Genomic DNA, 20729 nt, shown 5'->3' on the forward strand with positions numbered 1-20729 from the left:
TACACAGCTATCAGTCAGTGATTGGTCAGAATTTATAGATTCAGACCAATTCGTTTTTTTTTCATTATGTCTGTTCACTCCCAACTCGTCAAACAGCGAGGCTTGGTCATTGGCCCACGGCGCCGAGGCTTTCAACTAACTCCCAATGTAAACCCGTCCGCTCCAGTGTTCAGCGTCAGAGCGACAGACGATTATAAAGAGCAAGAAAGTCGGCTTTTAGGCGAGAGGGACGGAGGAAAACTAAACACAGGACAAAGCAGGAGACGGCTGTTTGTGTATGTATGTTAATAAAGCCTTGTTACAGTACTGTGTGCACTATAATGTATATTCTTTATACTTGTTCTCCCTCAGGTTTTGATTGGAGTCTCCATTTTAAGTGGGAGCAGCTGTCACCTGAACAGAGAGCTCGACGGACCGACCCGACCCAGCCAATCAAGTAACACACTGACACACACACACACACACACACACACACACACTGTTGTAGTACCTACAGTACATGCATAGACTGCCATCAACAACACCGTTGCACCCTGCCTATCGTACGATACACCAATAGTCTTCATAAAAGTGTTGGTCACGTTTTAAACCCGTTAGAACATCAGTCAAACCGTACATTTACAACAATGCATCAAAAACTGTTTGCGATTAAGAAAAGTACATCATCCAAAAGCATTACGCTCAATTTAAAACTGTATCATCGTGTCAGGATGCGGCCGCAATCGTAGACGAGCACAACAAAGCACAGGAGCGGAAACAAACCCGGACAGATAATGAATCCAATCTGCGGTGACACATTTCATGGTGGTTGATTGCGGTGCTGTGGCGACCGACCGCTGCAGACGGCAGATCCTTTTCTGCAGCAATCGGTAACAAACAAATGTGTCGCCCTGTTATTGCTGCAGCGCCCCCTGCTGGGCGGGGAAGAACCGAAGGGAAGGCAGAGGAGCTTTAAACAAACACACAGTGATGAGTAATAAACGTTGGCTCTGTTCCTCCTTCATAAGTCAGATTGGTGGCAGGAACCCAGATTTACTGCTCTGCCAACTTTGTGCATGTTTTTTTTTAGTGGAGGCAGAGTGTTTAACACTTACAGATGGACGGGTGGTGGTGGTGGTGTGTGTGTGTGTGTGTGTGTGTTTATTATGATGGTCTGTCTCTATTTAGATGTCTGTGTTCTGCTTCTGTCTGTACATTGTCAACCTGCGGGGGCTGGACTGAGTCACCCTGTCCGTCTGGGAACACGCAACACCTTTTTTAATAAAGGACCTTCACTCTCTAACGGTTGTGAAGAGTGAAGTCAAAGCTTCATGTCTTAAAGCTGCATTCTCTCTAGTGTCCACCAGGGGGCGACTCCTCTGGTTGTATAGAAGTCTATGAGAAAATGACTCTACTTCTCTCTTGAGTTATTACCTCAGTAAACATTCATTTAGAGTCAAACAGACCATAAAGCAGGGGATGCTTTAGGGGCGGGGCTACACAGTGATTGACAGGTCTCTACCAGAGACTATACGGCGTCTCTACGTCACTCCTCCTCAGTCCAGATATGGTCACTTCCTGTTCACTGGTTGCAAAAAAAGCCAAGATGGCGACGGCCAAATTGCCGAATTCGAGGTTTCACAACGTCCACGAACCGACGGGTGACGTCACGATGTCTACCGCCACTTCTTATAGTCTACGGTTTTTTCGGGTTTTTGCGTCTGAAAGGTTCAGAAACTCGTCCGGGTGAACCGACCTTCGTGGATCGGTCCTCACAAAGATAGAAAGCAGTAGCACACACACACACAAATATGCACACGCATAATTCTCATTTCATTTATTTGCCAAGTTATTTTACGATATTTAATTTCCTCACTCACACACAAAGCACAGCGTTTTACATGCACACAAACTCCTTTACACACACACACACAGGGACAAATTGAGCTTGAAAAAGGGTTTCATGTGCCTCCACCCACATACAGAGACACACAATCACACACACACACACACACACACACAATCACACACACACACACACACATACTGAGTGCTATTTGCAGGCAGTGACAGAGGGTATTTGATGACACATGCTGGCCCTCAGCTAATCACTCACCACATTGTCCAGATCATGATTCAGCCTCTGTTTAGTAGAAAAGTGTGTGTGTGTGTCTGTGTGTGTGTGTGTGTCTGTGTGTGTGAGAGAGTGTTTGTGTGGCGTTTGTCTATTTTGGAAAACACAGATAAACAAAAGTGGAGAATGAGCCTTTTTACTTTTCGATTTGATCAGATTCTGGAGAAATAAAATGTGTCATCCACCCAGAAACCCTCATGTCTCTCCTCTCTTGTTGTTGTTTCTCATGTCTCTCCTCTCTTGTTGTTGTTTCTCATGTCTCTCCTCTCTTGTTGTTGTTTCTCATGTCTCTCCTCTCTTGTTGTTGTTTCTCATGTCTCTTCTCTCTTGTTGTTGTTTCTCATGTCTCTTCTCTCTTGTTGTTGTTTCTCATGTCTCTCCTCTCTTGTTGTTGTTTCTCATGTCTCTCCTCTCATGTTGTTGTTTCTCATGTCTCTTCTCTCATGTTGTTGTGTCTCATGTCTCTCCTCTCTTGTTGTTGTTTCTCATGTCTCTCCTCTTGTTGTTGTTTCTCATGTCTCTCCTCTCATGTTGTTGTTTCTCATGTCTCTCCTCTCTTGTTGTTGTTTCTCATGTCTCTTCTCTCTTGTTGTTGTTTCTCATGTCTCTTCTCTCTTGTTGTTGTTTCTCATGTCTCTCCTCTCTTGTTGTTGTTTCTCATGTCTCTCCTCTCTTGTTGTTGTTTCTCATGTCTCTCCTCTCATGTTGTTGTGTCTCATGTCTCTCCTCTCTTGTTGTTGTTTCTCATGTCTCTTCTCTCTTGTTGTTGTTTCTCATGTCTCTCCTCTCTTGTTGTTTCTCATGTCTCTCCTCTCTTGTTGTTTCTCATGTCTCTCCTCTCATGTTGTTGTGTCTCATGTCTCTTCTCTCTTGTTGTTGTTTCTCATGTCTCTCCTCTCTTGTTGTTGTTTCTCATGTCTCTTCTCTCTTGTTGTTGTTTCTCATGTCTCTTCTCTCTTGTTGTTGTTTCTCATGTCTCTTCTCTCTTGTTGTTGTTTCTCATGTCTCTCCTCTCATGTTGTTGTTTCTCATGTCTCTCCTCTCATGTTGTTGTTTCTCATGTCTCTTCTCTCTTGTTGTTTCTCATGTCTCTCCTCTCTTGTTGTTTCTCATGTCTCTCCTCTCATGTTGTTGTGTCTCATGTCTCTTCTCTCTTGTTGTTGTTTCTCATGTCTCTCCTCTCATGTTGTTGTTTCTCATGTCTCTCCTCTCATGTTGTTGTTTCTCATGTCTCTTCTCTCTTGTTGTTTCTCATGTCTCTCCTCTCTTGTTGTTTCTCATGTCTCTCCTCTCATGTTGTTGTGTCTCATGTCTCTCCTCTCTTGTTGTTGTTTCTCATGTCTCTCCTCTCTTGTTGTTGTTTCTCATGTCTCTCCTCTCTTGTTGTTGTTTCTCATGTCTCTCCTCTCTTGTTGTTGTTTCTCATGTCTCTTCTCTCTTGTTGTTTCTCATGTCTCTCCTCTCTTGTTGTTGTTTCTCATGTCTCTCCTCTCTTGTTGTTGTTTCTCATGTCTCTCCTCTCTTGTTGTTGTTTCTCATGTCTCTCCTCTCTTGTTGTTGTTTCTCATGTCTCTCCTCTCATGTTGTTGTGTCTCATGTCTCTCCTCTCTTGTTGTTGTTTCTCATGTCTCTCCTCTCTTGTTGTTGTTTCTCATGTCTCTCCTCTCTTGTTGTTGTTTCTCATGTCTCTTCTCTCTTGTTGTTTCTCATGTCTCTCCTCTCTTGTTGTTGTTTCTCATGTCTCTCCTCTCTTGTTGTTGTTTCTCATGTCTCTCCTCTCTTGTTGTTGTGTCTCATGTCTCTCCTCTCTTGTTGTTGTTTCTCATGTCTCTCCTCTCTTGTTGTTGTTTCTCATGTCTCTCCTCTCTTGTTGTTGTTTCTCATGTCTCTCCTCTCTTGTTGTTGTTTCTCATGTCTCTCCTCCCTTGTTGTTGTTTCTCATGTCTCTCCTCTCTTGTTGTTGTTTCTCATGTCTCTCCTCTCTTGTTGTTGTTTCTCATGTCTCTCCTCTCATGTTGTTGTTTCTCATGTCTCTCCTCTCTTGTTGTTGTTTCTCATGTCTCTCCTCTCTTGTTGTTGTTTCTCATGTCTCTCCTCTCATGTTGTTGTTTCTCATGTCTCTCCTCTCTTGTTGTTGTTTCTCATGTCTCTCCTCTCATGTTGTTGTTTCTCATGTCTCTCCTCTCTTGTTGTTGTTTCTCTCCGACAGGACTCCCATCATCGCGGGCGGCCTCTTTGTGATTGACAGGTCCTGGTTCAATCACCTCGGCAAATACGACACGGCCATGGACATCTGGGGCGGGGAGAACTTCGGTGAGTCGTCTTTTTCCCGGTCACGGAAATAAAGCATCAAAGCCTGTCAACAGTTCAGCGTTCAGCCAGAAATGTATTTCATTTTCATCAGAATTAGTTTGTAACGCAGTCGTAGTGATGCAAACTCTTTTCTGAGCCAGAATGCGGAGGTTTGAATGTTCGGAGTTGATCCTCTGTTTTTGGCTTCTGGAACTCTTGATCGTCTGACGGTATGTTTTCATCGTCGTTCTGCCAAAAGAGCGCCGCTCAAAGTCAAACAGAAATGTAAAAACAGACCATGTACACCAGTTAAAGACAGCAGACAGACTGTCAGCTACTCATTTGCTCTTTATTCAGCTTCTCGAAAGTCTACCGACTGCAACATCGTCACGAAATGCATCTAATTATTACAGGATATGTTATTATGTACCATAGTGTCAATATAGTATATGTATGATGTATCACACGTCGTATAAGCTAATAAAATACGACGATGTGTACCATAGAAATCAGCTTAATATCAAATATTAATATCACTGCTGTGAGCAGCTGAGTGAAGGTGAAAGTCTTTACAGTCTGACATCCATCCAGCAGCAACATCTGGCTCTCCTGCTGCTACCTGCCCGCAGTCATCTGAACTGTGTGTGTGTGTGTGTGTGTGTGTGTGTGTGTGTGTGTGTGTGTGTGTGTGTGTGTGTGTGTGTGTGTGTGTGTGTGTGTGTGTGTGTGTGTGTGTGTGTGCGCGTGTGTGCACGCTCAGTAACAGTGTGTTTGAGTCAGTTTGCTGATTGCTGTACTGCTTTTCTCAGATCAATGAAAGACTCTCTTTCTGACGTGCACACACACACACACACACACACACACTCATTTGCTCTCTGTGGTGTTTCTGTCAGTCTCACAGGCTGTGTGTCAGTATCTCGCTGACTTCTCTTGTTCTCCTTTGTACTCTCTGGTGTTTAATCTTTACCTCCATCGCTCCTCTTCCTCATCAAACCCGGTCCACGCTCTCATTTTCACTTCCTCTCACCAATTCCCTCTCTCTCTCTCTCTCTCTCTCCCTCTCTCTCTCTCTCTCTCCCTCTTATTCGCCGTAAAACTTTGTAGTTCGCAGCATCTCGTTCTTTGGGGAAAAGCTCTGTTACTTCTCTTTTTCTCTCTTCGGAGCTCAGACAGCAGCTCTGCCAGTTACATTTAACTAACACACACACACACACACACACACACACACACAAAAACACACACACACACACACACACGATGCAGAGGGAATGAGCACAGTGTAAGCAGGTCAAATGAACATCCTTACCAGGATGTCACATATTAAAGTTACTGTGAGGATCTTTTAACTGGTTCTGAACCAGTCTCAGTGTAGTCCTGATCCTCTATATGAACCAGTCTCAGTGTAGTCCTGATCCTCTATAGACCTCCATCAGTAAAGAGACCATCAGAGAGAAGATGGTCTGTTTCTATAGAGTTGTTCTTGATGCTCGTCATCGGAGCCACCGGGTCGGATTCTGGTGAAACCAGATGAAATCATGCAGGTTCACCAGAACCTCCTTCAGCTCAGACTCCAGCAGAGACCGGTCCACCGTGGACAGACCCAGATCCTCCAGCAGAGACCGGTCCACCGTGCACAGACCCAGATCCTCCAGCAGAGACCGGTCCACCGTGGACAGACCCAGATCCAGCTTCACCTGCAGCCTTGGACCTGCAGTCGGAGCTCTGGAGAGAGGAGGAGAGCTCAGCTGCCGGCACCATCGGCATCTCCTCCTCCTCCTCCTCCTCCTCCTCCTCCTCCTCCTCCGGTCCCCTCTGGGGACATTCTTGACAGGATGTCTGGGTTTGTTTTGTCAGTTTGTTGGACTGAGAAAAGAAATATGTTGCAAGAAAAAATGAAACCCCTTTTGTTTCCACCAGTGGTTTGGTGAGAAGAATGAATAAAGAAATACAGACACGAGTTAAGTGTCGGGTGTTTACCTGCTTGCAGAGATCTCGTTCCGGGTGTGGCAGTGCGGCGGCAGTCTGGAGATCCTGCCCTGCAGCAGAGTGGGTCACGTCTTCAGGAAGAAACACCCGTACGTCTTCCCCGACGGTAACGCCAACACGTACATCAAGTAAGTGTCTTAATAATGTCAGAATTTCTATTTTAGGTGGATTTTAATGTGTGCAGTATACGTCAAAACTGCAGCAACACTTGTAGTACAAATAACTTTATTAGCATGACTTATTTCTAAGAAACGTATGAGTGAATCTCTGGAAAACACAAGAATCAAAGTGGTGCTTTTGTGTGATTCTTTTTGGAGGAACTCAGTTTTACAGATCTGTCGAGTGTAAGTGAACGGACCAAGTTGGACTAAATCCATTCCATCTGGATTAACCCGACATAAACCACCCCGAGCCCTGAACCAGCTGAAGTCTTTTCAGTGCGGTAACAGACGTTTGTGGCACGATCCCCGACGTGCACCTTCTCCTACCGAATGTTCAGCACAGTCATACGCCGTCGCCATAAACAGAGACTGTCATATAATATAATATAATATATAATAATATATATAATATAATAATATAATATAATATATATAATAATACATATGCCTTCGCCATATGTATTATTAAACAGAGACTGTAACATTTCTCCTCATTAATGAGATTAATGAGACTCATTAACGGGAGTCGAGCGTCTGTTCTAGGAAGCTTCTGTCAGTGACGTGATATTCAAACAGCAGCGAAAAGACAATATCGTCAATATTAATGTTTAAATCATATTATAATATCTTACTTTAAAAAAAAAAAAAATCATAATAAATATAAATTAACTCTTGATTGATTATCTTTTCCAACAAACTATTTGTCATTTCCTAAAATCATTTCACAGCACTTAGTCATGAACTAATAATCTTTCCAGCTCACTGATTTGCTGTTTGACTGATGTAACACGCGGGAAACATGTCGTGCGTCACTCGCTTGCACTCTTGAGCTGTGTGTGTCGCCGCCACCGAAAAAAGCTTGCTCACATCATTGTTAAAGTGGATTTACAGCTGCCTGGGAGCCTTTGAGCTGCGAGTACAATATCATCCTATTAGCATAAGCTGTGTTCTGTTCTCTGCCCCTTTCAAACAGTTCAAACTGAAAGATGTTTACAGGCAGTCCAATAATCCATTAACGGGACTAATGTGCTCAGGCTGCGTGTGGATTGTTCTCGTATTAAGTAGATTAATCGTGGTTACAATAAGGACGCTGGTTCCATTCAGATATACAAACTTGAGGTGCACTTTTACTGCGTGGCGGGTTTGTCAAAGTGTTGTACAATGTGCCATAAGAACAAGGAAATGGTGTGGTGACAGTGTTCAAAACGTGTCCCCTTTGTTAGTGAATATCATATAACGTATACAAGAAGTGGGCGTAGTCGTCATCTATTGGTTTGTGAACTGCCGTTTTTATTGACTGGAGTTGTCGCCATATTGTTTTTTTGCAAAAAACATTTTCCCGCCCTAAAGCATCCCCTGCTTTATGGTCTGTTTGACTCTAAATGGACCATCATTTACTAAATGAACATCATGCTGTATTGAAGAAGACTTGAAACTAGAGATTGAGACCATAAACTCATGTTTACAATGTTTACTGAGGTAATAAATCAAGAGAGAAGTAGAGTCATTTTCTCATAGACTTCTATACAACCAGAGGAGTCGCCCCCTGGTGGACACTAGAGAGAATGCAGGTCAAAGCGTTGGTTTCACTTTTCAGTTCGCACTGGTTGAATATCCATGTATAGAAAGGCATTCTGGGAAACCTTGTAAATGACAAAACTGTAGAAGAAGACAAGTGAGCTCGCAGAGAACAAAATTACATCGCTTTACCACAAAGTAACTCCCGGGATCCAGTGAACGCCACACACCGACGATTCATCTGGAGTATTACTCCTTTAACAGTTCAGTAATTCAGGAACCTCGGGCATGTGAGCAAGGCATTTATACTGCCAGGGTTTGGAAGTTAGGTTCCCCTTGAGGCCTCAATGGGCGGAGCAAAGCACCAACGCTGCCAAGTCGGATGGTTTCAGCCCCCCCCCCCCCTCCCCCCCCCAAAAAAACGAGCGCTCCACGCCGCTCAACGGCACTCTGGAGCGAAGCCCCTCCGCCAAACGGCTCGTATAAACTTATTGTTTTGTGTCAACCGGCTAATTCACGCCAGCTCTGAGACTTTCTTTCTTGTTCCTCCTGTCGGGGGCCGTTCAGCCGCCCGTGTCGCTCCTTGTCGGTCGTTACTGAGGCGAACATCTGTTCTGTGCGGATGACGGGCGGCGATGGCTTTTTTTGGTTCGTATCACGATGACCCCGATGTTTGTGATCAACGCCGCTCGCCCCCAAAACAAAGCTGCAGTTGGTTGCGCCCGCCGGGTTAATTAGCCGGAGGCTCGACGCCGGCAGTCTGAGTTATGAATATGCTCAGTAAAAATAGCTGCTTAATAATTACGATTACAAAGATTATGCTGGTTCCCCCCCTCGGCGAGGCCTGCTGCTGTGTCCTGTGTGTGTGTGTGTGTGATGATTGATTTCTTTTAATTGTAAGCCTGTGTGTGTGACACGTATTTATGTTTGTACGCCTACAAGCATCTCACATCCTCCCTCTCTTCCCCTTTCATTAAACCGCCAACCGCCAGTGTGTGTAACGCCTGTAATGGAGGGTTTCTATCATTTCAAGGAGATAGTTCACAGCTCAGAGAAACTCGGCTAATAGCTAATTACTACAGAGAGACAGAGAGAGAGAGAGAGAGAGAGAGAGAGAGAGAGAGAGAGAGAAAGGGAGGGAGAGAAGAGGAGTAAATGGAGGGTGTTTAGAGATAAAGAAAATGTGCTCCAGTGTCGGTGAATGAAGCGCAGGGCCCGAAGTGAATGAGAGGTAAAGCAGTAGGGAAGGATTTACAGCCGGTGTAAACCTGCAATATGTGTCTGGATATCTGGAAAGAACAACAAGTTAATGGCGGGGTGTTCGTCCAGACCACATCTGGAGGGGGGGCTGTTCTCTCTGCAGCAGAGCTGGCAGCAGGTGAACACTGCTGATGTCAGTTTTCTTTTTACTCGTTTCCTTCCCTCTTTGCAGCAGCTTCTCCTCTATTTCACTGTGGTTAAAACATCAGGTGACGGAGGAGAGGACGGACCTCGTACTCAGTGTGTAACATTTAGTTAATTGGCAGCAATGGAATATAATATTCATAACTATGGTTTAATCCGTGTATAGTCACCTGAAATTGAGAATCATAGTTTTTTTCTAAGCTTTGAAAAAAGCCCTTTATATCTACACAGGAAGCGGGTCGGCCATCTTGCCCCGCTTTCTCATTTTTTCGTTATCTGAAGATAGCGATGCGTTCAGGAACCCGGTATTAAACGGGCCCCGGTGCTAAATCATTAGGGATCGTAGTATTGATAAGCCTCGACGTTACTGGTGTTTATAGTCGTGCTTTTTAATGTTTTGATGTAATTTATTATCACTCTGCAGCGCACATCTGCTCTGCTCTCTCTGTCGGGCTACACACACACACACACACACACAGCAATTATTTTGTTACGTAGAAAAGCAGAGTATTGATAAGAGTAGCTCCATTCCTAAAGATAACTCTCCCTACTTGTAGCTCGCCGTAGTCCTCCACCACGCCTGCAGGAGGAGGGGTTGATCTGACGGGTGTTTAGTTGGTTGCAATCTGCAACCTCACCACTAGATGCCACTAACTCTTACACACCGGGGCCTTCAAAGCCCATCTTCCCAAATACATGAAAGAAAAAATGAACTGGGCTGTAAACCTGCGTTATGCCACTGTCAGCTGGAATGAGGTTGAGGATAGCTGTTCTTGCATGTGTCCTTTTTCTCATTCAAACATTTAAACATCGTCCCCAAACAGTTTGCGATGACGCTGTCCTGTTTGTTTTCATACTGTGTGAGAGACCTTGTGTGTGACTAATGAATTACCCTTAAATCTAAAACACAATCTAAAGCCTGTTTAGCATTGCCTGCTTACTATAAGTCTGATTGATTTCCTACTTTCTGGATAGCTGTTGGTCTCAGTTTATTCCAGAACACAACTAAGTAAACGCAGCCTGATGCGTTCAAAGACATCAGAGATTTAAATTGTCAAAGAATTAGTAACATTGTAACATACGGATGTTCATTGTAGCTGCTGCCGCCATTAAAGGAATACTTTACCCACAAAATGTCCATTTGTATATCATTTACTTCCCTCGTGTGTTACCGTGAATTGTTGGGAGAAATCTTAGTTTTTCTCTCGTGCCTCCACAGTGAACAGAGAATAAAAAAACAGAGAAAAGACTTGATGCCTTGAAGTAAATGGGGCTCCGTTAAACAACTATATCAAAACATCCGTTTACAGACTCTCACACAACTTGTGCAGTTTAATTTGTCGCGTGCTCACAACTTAACAAAACACGTGCATCTTCACTAGAAACGTACTATTTGAAACATTTTCCGCTCAAACATTCTCACGCTTGTGCAGGCGCACTGCTGTTTTAAATAGTACGGTTTAAGCAAAGATGCGTGTTTTTGTGTAGTAGTGAGCGTACCGCTGGATGAATGAGACTTTATTATATTGGTCGAGTTGTGTGAGAGTTTGTAAATGGATCTTCCGTTCACCGTGGAGACGTGTGAGAAAGTTTCTTCAAGAATTCAAGGTCATTTATATACTCACGGTCATCTTGTGGGTGAAATATACCTTTAAAGTGTAACATAAAGCAAATATACTGCAGCAGGAAATTAGATTGTGAGGCAACAAGGTTTTAATTCTGTGTGTGTTTGTGGATACAGGAACACACGTCGCACAGCTGAGGTGTGGATGGACGACTTCAGTCTCTTTTACTACTCTGCTCGGCCTGCAGCACGAGGGAAATCCTACGGAGAGTAAGAACACACACACACACACACACACACACACACACAAATCACACACAGTTGATTTTCACGCTAGCCTGGTTCCAGATCTCTGAATTGGCCGCAAATCTCCAATCAGGACTGTTGTTGTGCTTGTTGATGGCTCCAGTTCTTCAGTTGGAAAAACACCAATCTGAGTTTTGTGGGTGAGGTTAGGAATAGAAATGTCGTCTTCTTGTAGCAGAGCCAGAAAAGAAAGCGACAGAAAGACGTTCACGTCTGGTGGTTAAACATGAATACCAGTGAAGCGTTTTGTTTCTGGGTACTGTTTCTTGTTAATCTCGGCTATAAACCATCAAATAATGGAAGAAAATCGTTGCCAATTTCAACGGCAACCAGGGGGGGATTGGCACAACTTTACAGATTGTTGCAACTTGTGGGAGGTGACAGAAATACAAACTCTTAAAAAGTGTTAAGTGCCACAAGCAGCATCTGCAGCTGTACTTCACCGCAATAATTAAAGGCTGTGACTCAAATAGGGCCATAAAGTAGACATGGATATTGATCTGCAATAGTGCCCACAATGGACTATTACAACCAGAATACCAACAGGAGTGAATAGAGAACCACGATTCAATCCCGGGACTTTTAACCGTAACATTACAGAGTAACTTAACAACCTCCTGAAAATGTTTTTGCTGACGTCCAATAGTTAAAGTTTAACTGAAACCCAGCTTTTCAATCTGGCGTGTTACTCTTTAAACATATAATAAATGGTTTACATCGGACCAGAGTTTTGGTCCCCAAACAGGAGGCGAGTCCCCACAATGTGAGTCACACAATAATCATGAAAAACACAGCAGGAACAGACATTAACGCAAATGTCAGCGTTTATCTGTCAAGACACAGGTAAACGGTGACATTTAAACACAACTGTAGGGTTTCACCTGCCTTTCCACATCACACGCTTCCATTATTTGTCCAGGCTGTGCGTTCGTTTTTAAATATCAGTACGAATTCTTTTGGGTATGCCTTGTTATTTTATGACCACTTCCTGATGTCTTAGTGTAAGTCACAAGGGTTCTGAATATCTGATTGAGTGTTTATGTGGCTGCTTCAGTCTTTCATCTGAACGTCTGATTGTGCGTTTGTTTGTGTGTCACCAGCATCCGAGGCAGAGTGGAACTCCGCAAGAAGCTCAAGTGCAAATCCTTTAAGTGGTACTTGGACAACGTCTACCCGGAGCTCAAGTAAGTGTGTGTGTGTGTGTGTGTGTGTGTGTGTGTGTGTCTTTGAACTTATCCGTCCTGGTAAAGCAACTGAGAGAGAGGAGAAATGTCAAGACAGACATCGAAACTGGCTTTATTACCATCATTCTAAAGATATGATTTTTTAAAGGTTTTTGTGTCTGTTTATTTGTTTTGTTTTATTTACTTTTAAAAGGGAATGCCACCGACTTTACACACCAGGTCAGTTTATTCATCATGTTGTCAAACGCTTTACGCCAGTGTAATGAACTGGGACGATGGAGATTGTGCCACAAGTTCTAACCAAGTTTCTATAAATCTGGATATCTCTGCATCTGCTGCTCTGTCCCCCAACTTTAGTACCCTCAACTTTCCCACGGACACCAAAAGAAAACTAGCTACAATTAAAGATGATAGGCGGAAAATACAAGCGGTTTGGTTCCAAATCTGTGGCTAGTTTTGCAGATCTTACGATACGGTCAGAACATATTTACCTGGACAGGTATTATTGTTGTAAATGACACAGCTTTTTTTTTACCAAACACTGCACACCTCTGCAATGCTTTGTGTTGTCTGCAAAGGCGGTGCACAATGCACGCATCTGTCCACAGTGAGTGCACACCCACCTTCAACCACACTCAGGCCATCTTCCTGCTCTTTTGAACACCTCATTCATTGTCTTTGTAATAAATCTCTCCCTTCGTCCTGATTGGCTGAGCTCCCACTGCACCCACTAACATATAAACACACAATAACACTCACCGACGTCACAAGCCCTGGCAGTGACTCTTATATACAGCATTCTAATTTTACACACACACAAATGCCAATACAAATGTCTTTAAGTTAAGAAACATAAGTGCTCTCATTTAAACACTCTCTATCTTTCAAATACACTTCAATCCACACACACTCACACACACTTAAATACTCATTTATCCACTGAAGGCTGGTGTTAATCCCCCAGAATGGAATTAACAGGCTTGCTCTCAGGGGAGGACGGACCTGACCCTTAAAACGCAGAGTAACCTTTAACGGGTTATTAAAACAGAGAGAGATAGCAGATTGAATTAATGCTACAGGGCTTAAGCCCGAGTTTATAGCGCGGCCGAGGATGTAACAAGAAAAGACTGAGAAAGTTTATCAAAGAGGAAGATTGGGAAGAAACTTTCTGAAGTAATGAGTTTGGAGAACCGTGGCCTTAAGCAGGATTCGTTAAAAGGTGCATCAGGCGCGTCGTTTTGATGAATCACTGTCAAATTAACTGTGGTATCTTGATGTAGTTAATGAGACTATGGTGGAGATGATTGGGGTCTTCTGTCTCATCTCAGTGAGGCTGTTAGTGTATCTTAAAATGTAGACGATATATCCTCCAAACCCAGCTGCTTTCACTTTGGGTAAATGTGGTTTTGGAGATAAAACAGTCACACAAATCAACAAAAATAATCTTTTCTCACTTATTTCTAGTGGTTTCAAGCTATGCAGTTTTGATATATATTTTTGTATTAATTCTATGATTTGTTCCCTCTGTCAGAGTCCCAGACGACTCTGACTCTCAGTCCGGGGTGATCAAACAGCGGCAGAACTGTCTGGAGCTTCGCCGGCTGGAGGGCCAGGAGCTGCCCGTCCTCACGCTGGCTCCCTGCATAGGAACAGAGGGGGTCCCCTCCAGCAACCAGGTGAGTCGACCAGGACATTAGAAAGACAATGTTTGTGACGCAGAAAATGATGTGGCTCTCCTCCGCCATGAAGAGGTAAGATGAACAGATGAATCTGGGATGAAGTGAACAGTGAATACATCTAAAGACGGTTAATAAAAAGGTCGTCAAATCATCTGATGTGAAATTATAACCTGGGGGGGTTTTCAACCGAGTGCGGACTTTCATTCTAACAAAATGTTTTGGTCGAAAAACGTGTTAAACGGTCTGTGTCATAAAGCCACTATATCATTTGTAGGTGATCATTGCACCTTTCAGAATGTTCTGATATTTCCTTCAGTGCTGGTGTCCAATGGTGTCTGCAGCTGTGTTTTTGTAATGCTACCACTGGAGGGCGCTACACTCAGATGCACATAGTGGCTTTAAAAGAAGTTCTAAAAAAACAAAACATATTATAGATATTTAAAACTTTTATTTTTACTTAAATCTGTAGATTCACCCTCCAAATGTTCCTTGCTTCTTCTCTTAAATACTGAGTATGTATGTATGTCCATAAGGATGATGATCTTTCTGGAATGAAACAAGACATTTGTAAATAATTGTGCAACTATTTAATTGAGGTTTTAGATTACTTGAAATTGCTAACAATAAAATGTGTTTCATTTTTAAAAGAATTTTAAAAGAATTTCAACAGATGAATAAGAACTGGAAAACATTTTACACTTAAAATGGAAAAGAAAAAGATAAAAGTGTCATATGAAAGAAGCATGTGGGAGTCTGTTTAAAACACATAAAATGCTTTCTTAATATTATGGACCTCGAAAATGTCCCCAATTTCCTGCTCCTAAATGGGTTTTTTTTGCTAATAAAACTCACACAATCAGAATCATTAGAAAGATGCTATAACCCCATTAAAATGATACACATTGTGGTTTTTACATCCTGGCTGTACTGACATGCAGGACATGTGTAGTAATGAGTTGCTGGCGGAAAGAAGCCTAAAGAAGAAGAAAATATGTATTATTTATTTATTAAGACGGATGAGGACATATTGCTCACCTCAGCTCACTTCCCTCTCGCTCTCATAGGTCGTTATAGATGTAAAGAGAGAGATGTCAAACTAAAACATAGTAGAGTTACAACAGAAGGTGACACTTTAGCTTTACCTCTTAGATGGCAATATGGATGCAAAAAGACGGAACATCAAATCACAATTATGACTAGTGCTCAGTAAAGAAAGATTAATCCAGGATCTTTTATACGACTATTGATTTTTGTAATGAATGCTTTTAAAAATGAATGCTTTTGAAGATGCTCAAACAACAACAACAAAGTTATTGTTGAAGTATGATTCAAAAAACACCTGAGACTGGGGGAAGGTTTCTCTCATTAATTAAGAATAGATTTAAATCCACAGGATAAAGGTAATTCATACCCCCAGAGGCCGTGATATTTACATACAGTAGTACAGACAAATATGAAAACCCTATAAAAGAAAATGAGTTGCTGGTGTTATATATTTTTGGGAATATAAGTGATGCTGAAGTTCTTAATAAATATACTTATACTTACTGCATGCAGCCAGGTTACTAATAATTTACAGGTAAACTGCAAGTCCCCCCTTGGCAATAAAAAAAGATATTAAAAAATTCTATTTGCACTTATATTTTATACATTTTCCCATTCCCTTTTGTTTTTAAAATGCCCAGAAGCGGTCCACATTTGGTTAGTGTGAAACGATAGTCCACTGTTGGTACTATAGGAGTGTTTGTGTGCGTGCGTGTGTGTGTGTGTGCGCGTGTGTGTGCGTGTTCTGCCTTCTCTCCACCATAATTAATACCCGTAGGATTCTCATTATTCTGTGTTGAGAGCGAGTGTGGAGGCTGTGATCCGCCCTAACAAGCCGCCTCGCAGAGAGCAAACATGTCAGCAGCTGAAATGCCCTGAAGGCTGCAGAGGCTGGCCTGTGACTGGAAGGTTGCTGGTTCAAGTCCCTTAACTAACAAGGAAAACCACTGAGATGTGTGTAGGTGTGTGTGTGCGTGTGTGTGTGTGTGTGTGTGTGTGTGTAACTCTCCCTTATCAGCCGCTGTAGAGAAGCCCTGAAGGAATGCTCTGAATCCATGATTGTTCATGTACAGAAGTCTGGTTTGGCTCCCAGGTGGGAATGTATTTAACATAAAGAATTAAATATTAAATCTCTGCAGCCAAAGTGAAAGGAGCGTGATCATTTGATGCAAAACCTTTTCACCAGGTTTGGTGCGGCGCACAGTGTCTGACTTTGTCACAGGAGGTGGATGTTTGCATCGCGTCTCCGACAGTCAATGATATCAAAGTTTTACTAAATTTAACCAAACCGTAACCATTGAGGGGACGGATCAGAGAATTGGAGCTGTTATATGTTGACACAGATTGTTTTAGAAGAAGAGTCAAACTGTTAATAATTCAAAAGAGGGTTGTTAATCAGATGATTATAATGATTATAATGATCTTATAAGATGATGTTTTGATGGCTGTGTTAAACTGTTCAGTGACGTGTCCATAGTGCTCAGACATACCTGCCGGCCTCCACATCAAAAGGACCACAACGAAAAGACGAATATGTCTTTGGCAATTTTGGCAATTCATTCGTCAGCTTTACAGGCCTCGACATTGCCTGGTTGCCATTTGCAACCATTTTTGAAAAATGTTGGCAGCCAATTGTTGGCGACCACTTTTTAGCGTAAAAAATAGGGACAAAAAACTGCAAAACGTGCACTCACTCCAAAATGAATTTAAAATGTGTTTCATTAGTGAGAGAGGCTGCATGTTTACTGCCCGTCAACATCACAAACAAATGGCACAATTGATTTAATTAAGATTGATTGATTAAGAGCCAGAGGAACCTGAAAAGTTTGGTTTAGTAAAATGTTATAATAATAGAAATAAAAATAAAAACCATGAAAACAAGAACCAGTTTTTAAGAATTGTAAAATCAGCAAAATACACACAAAATATTCTGTTCATAGAGCATATAGTTCATATTGAGACATTTCTAACTATTAGCAGTTTAGAGTCTATTAGCAGAACATGTGTAATAAGTGAAACTAGTGAAACAGAAGATTCTGGTTTCAGTCCATCAGAAACAAAGTTTTCATTTTTAAATCGATACATTTGCACCAGCGAGAAATCAATAGCAAGAGAAGCAGAGAGACCAATTTGTAAACTCATACGAGCAGAACACAGCCGTCATGTAGAACGTGAACGTATTCTACTGTTCCATTTCAACTTTCGACAAGTTTCACAAAATCTGAGGGCGACCGCTGTGTCGAGCGGCAGATGAAGGAGGAGGAGAGTGACGGACGGGCATGAAATGCGACCCGCTGAGCCACAAAAACATCACTCCGAACACAATTTGGCCCAAAATGTAATGAGCGCAAAAGCATGAAGTTGTATCGTCTCTGCGGTTGGCTGTGAATGTGAGCATGAACGCGAGGCAGCTCAGTTAACTTTTGTCTTAAAAAAAAGAAATAAAAGCTGACAGTCACATGTGTGTAGACGGGGCCACGGGTGTCAACGTTATTTTGAGACAAAGTGCACTTTGTTTTTAACCTTTATTCACCCGGGGAACGTTTGTGCTGAGCATGCAGGTTCTGTTTCAGCTCTCAGGTGCTTCATGTTTAACTTCACAGCCGTTGAACAACTCTCACTGTGGCCTGCTTACAAAACTGCACCTCTTTCTCTAATAGCTTTGTGTACATGTACTCACTTAACGTGTGACGCCTCTCATCACTCCGCTACGTTTGGTCGTGTTTATGAAAACAAGACTGAGGAATAAGATCCAATAGAATAAGATGAGACCCTTTTTTCCCTCCCTGGGATATTCAAAGTTACAGCAGCACAAAGGGGAGATAGATAGGAGGCAGAAATACAAGATGTAAAAAGAAAAATAATGAGTCAAAGCTGGAGAGACCTTTGAAAAATGTTCATAAATATGCAAAACCAACGATGCAAATAAGTGTATTTATCATGTAGATAATAAATGCATAAGTATAAAATATATAAAAATCATGAGTAAATATATAGATAATAGTATGAAATAATAATAATAACAATAATAATGACGTTGACGGATTTAAAATGTAAAAAAGAACCAAGCAGTCCTTCACTTGAACAAATATTTGAACCTAAACTGATTACGTTTCTCTTAACGTGCTCACATGACAGCTTCAGTGGTGAGGTCACTCCCTGTGTTGAGCTACAGCACCAATTAACCTGCAACGGTCATTCTCTCTGCTGCAGCTCAATGAATCAATCGTACGGTGAAATACAACCCCAACTCAACGCAGCGTTGAGTTATTCCAGATAAAACTCCGTGAATCACCGAGCTGCTTTGAAAAGATCTCCCAGCGTCACCTTTACCTCGTTACAGGACGATGAGCAGCACGACTACGGTCACAACATGTACACGTGTGTTCATTTGTCATTTCTGTAAATGCAGAATTAAAAACTATAAATGTAATAGTTGTTGATTATTTCCTCATAATAAAAAACTAATAATTTTAAGCTTAAATGAGTTAATTAACAGAAAAACTAGAAGGAAACTGTGTTGCAAGAATGTGTAAGTATTTGGAACTAATTGATATACTTTTGGGCATTTAAAGGAATATTTCGTATTATTTGAAGTGTGTTTGTTTGAGGTTCTTCTCCATACTTCTTTACTACAGTTTGTAGAAACAGACAGGAGAACCAGCACGGGTTTAAATAAACGTTATATTTAGAATAGCTTCACCTCTTTACCTCGCTGTCAGACGGACCTGGAGCCGTTATCTGTGCTTCAAAGACACCAGACTCCTCTGACAGAAAAAGTCATTTTTCCTCTCAGAACACAGGAGTTATCGGTGCCGCTGCCTCGATCGGTTAGTTTGTGTTATTGTGTGACTTTTGTTTTAAAGGGTTAGTTCGGATTCACCGAAGCGACAGATGGAAACATCGCGACTGTCCCTTTAAATAGAACGCTGCATGTTTCATAAACTCATTACTTTAATCTGTAAAGTTACAAAGAAACAAATGTAAAAAAAAAAAGTACAGCAATTTCATATAAAATCTTGATTTAAATATCCTTAAGTACACATTCCACCACCGGTGACGACAACATTTCTGCTTTTCTGTGTTTTATTTATTGGATGTTATTTTGTGTCTCAGTCAGACAAAATAAATACAGACAATAATGAATACGATCAGTAGTCACAGCACTGTTAACCCCTGAGGGTGTGGAGAGCCCTTAAAACACACACACACACACTGGACAGGTTGAATTTACCATGGATCCTGCAGCTACTATAATAACCCTGACCTAGTTACACATTCTGTGTGTGTGTGTGTGTGTGTGTGTTTCTCCTCTAAGCTCTTATTTTCTTTCCCAACACGTTTTTCTCCGACATGATTATTAATACATCGAGGCGCTGTAACTTTGAACCTTGACCTCCTTAGTATTTGCTGCTTGTAACAGTGTGTGTGTGGTGTGTGTGTGTGTTGTGTGTGGTGTGTGTGTGTGTGTGTGTGTGTGTGTGTGTGTGTGAAAGACGTGTCAGCACGAATGCTACCACAACACTGTGTTTGAGTATCGTAGAGGTTGCATCTCTATACGTATTGTATTTTCTACACTATAACAGATTAGCATAATATAGCACACTATACAACGTTTCTCTTAATTACCCTTCATTCTCTTTCTTAATTCTCTTTCTTAATGAACTAATAGACTCTATGCTGGTCCCAACTCCATCTCTTAGTTAAAGGAGCAATAAACGACATTCAGAGCTTTAACACAACAGTAAACAACTGTCGTCTGTGTAAAGATTTAGAGGCGTGATGTCGACCTGAGCAGAGAATGAAGTCGCTCTCCCTCTGTGTGTGTGTTGTAATCTGAGCTTTTGTGTGCTTTGTTGACGCAGACGGGCCGGCCACGCGTGCGTTTTAGTGCACGTTAGCGTGCTACACTGGTTACGTTGATGTCTCTTTGCTACATTTCTCAAAATAATGGTTGTAACGTTCTGTCTCCGTCTCCAGGAGTGGGTCTACACTCACGGGCAGCAGATCCGACAGCAGCAGCACTGTCTGTCTCTGTCCACCACCTTCCCGGCCTCCCAGGTCCTGCTGATGCCCTGCAACATGGCCGACGGCAAGCAGGTCTGCACGCACACACACACACACACACACACACACACACACACGGATACACACACATTTAATGTGGCGTGAAGCCACAGGCGAGTCACTGCCGTATATCATGTGGCTGCTAAATTAATCTAAATGTTAATTAATCTAAAGCTAAATTTGTCTAAAGATGATCGTTACACACACACACACACACACACACATTCACGCTGCTAGGGGCAGATGCTCGACAGATTTTTGGACAGGCAGCTAGAAATACTCCTCACACACACACACACACTTGTCATTACCTGACCACTGGACACCTTGACGGCATCCCAGAAGCCCCTGCAGCAGAGAACAACCTGACAACTAATAAATCACCTGAGAGAGAGAGGGAGAGAGGGGGAG

At 42.3% G+C, this 20729-nt stretch overlaps 1 protein-coding gene across 1 annotated transcript in view; it reads left to right on the forward strand.

Annotated features, from left to right (window-relative positions):
* galnt14 (UDP-N-acetyl-alpha-D-galactosamine:polypeptide N-acetylgalactosaminyltransferase 14 (GalNAc-T14)) overlaps window positions 1–20729 on the forward strand; it is a 131919-nt gene that overhangs the window by 106176 nt on the left and 5014 nt on the right. Inside the window, exons 8-14 of the mRNA XM_079179944.1 lie at window positions 352–436; window positions 4323–4426; window positions 6393–6519; window positions 11216–11308; window positions 12445–12528; window positions 14060–14204; window positions 20232–20351. Coding sequence (XP_079036070.1) covers window positions 352–436; window positions 4323–4426; window positions 6393–6519; window positions 11216–11308; window positions 12445–12528; window positions 14060–14204; window positions 20232–20351 — 758 coding nt within the window. The remainder of the gene's footprint in view (window positions 1–351; window positions 437–4322; window positions 4427–6392; window positions 6520–11215; window positions 11309–12444; window positions 12529–14059; window positions 14205–20231; window positions 20352–20729) is intronic.

This window comes from Pholis gunnellus (genome assembly GCF_910591455.1).
Source record: "Pholis gunnellus genome assembly, chromosome: 19".
In the NCBI taxonomy this organism is placed as follows: domain Eukaryota; kingdom Metazoa; phylum Chordata; class Actinopteri; order Perciformes; family Pholidae; genus Pholis; species Pholis gunnellus.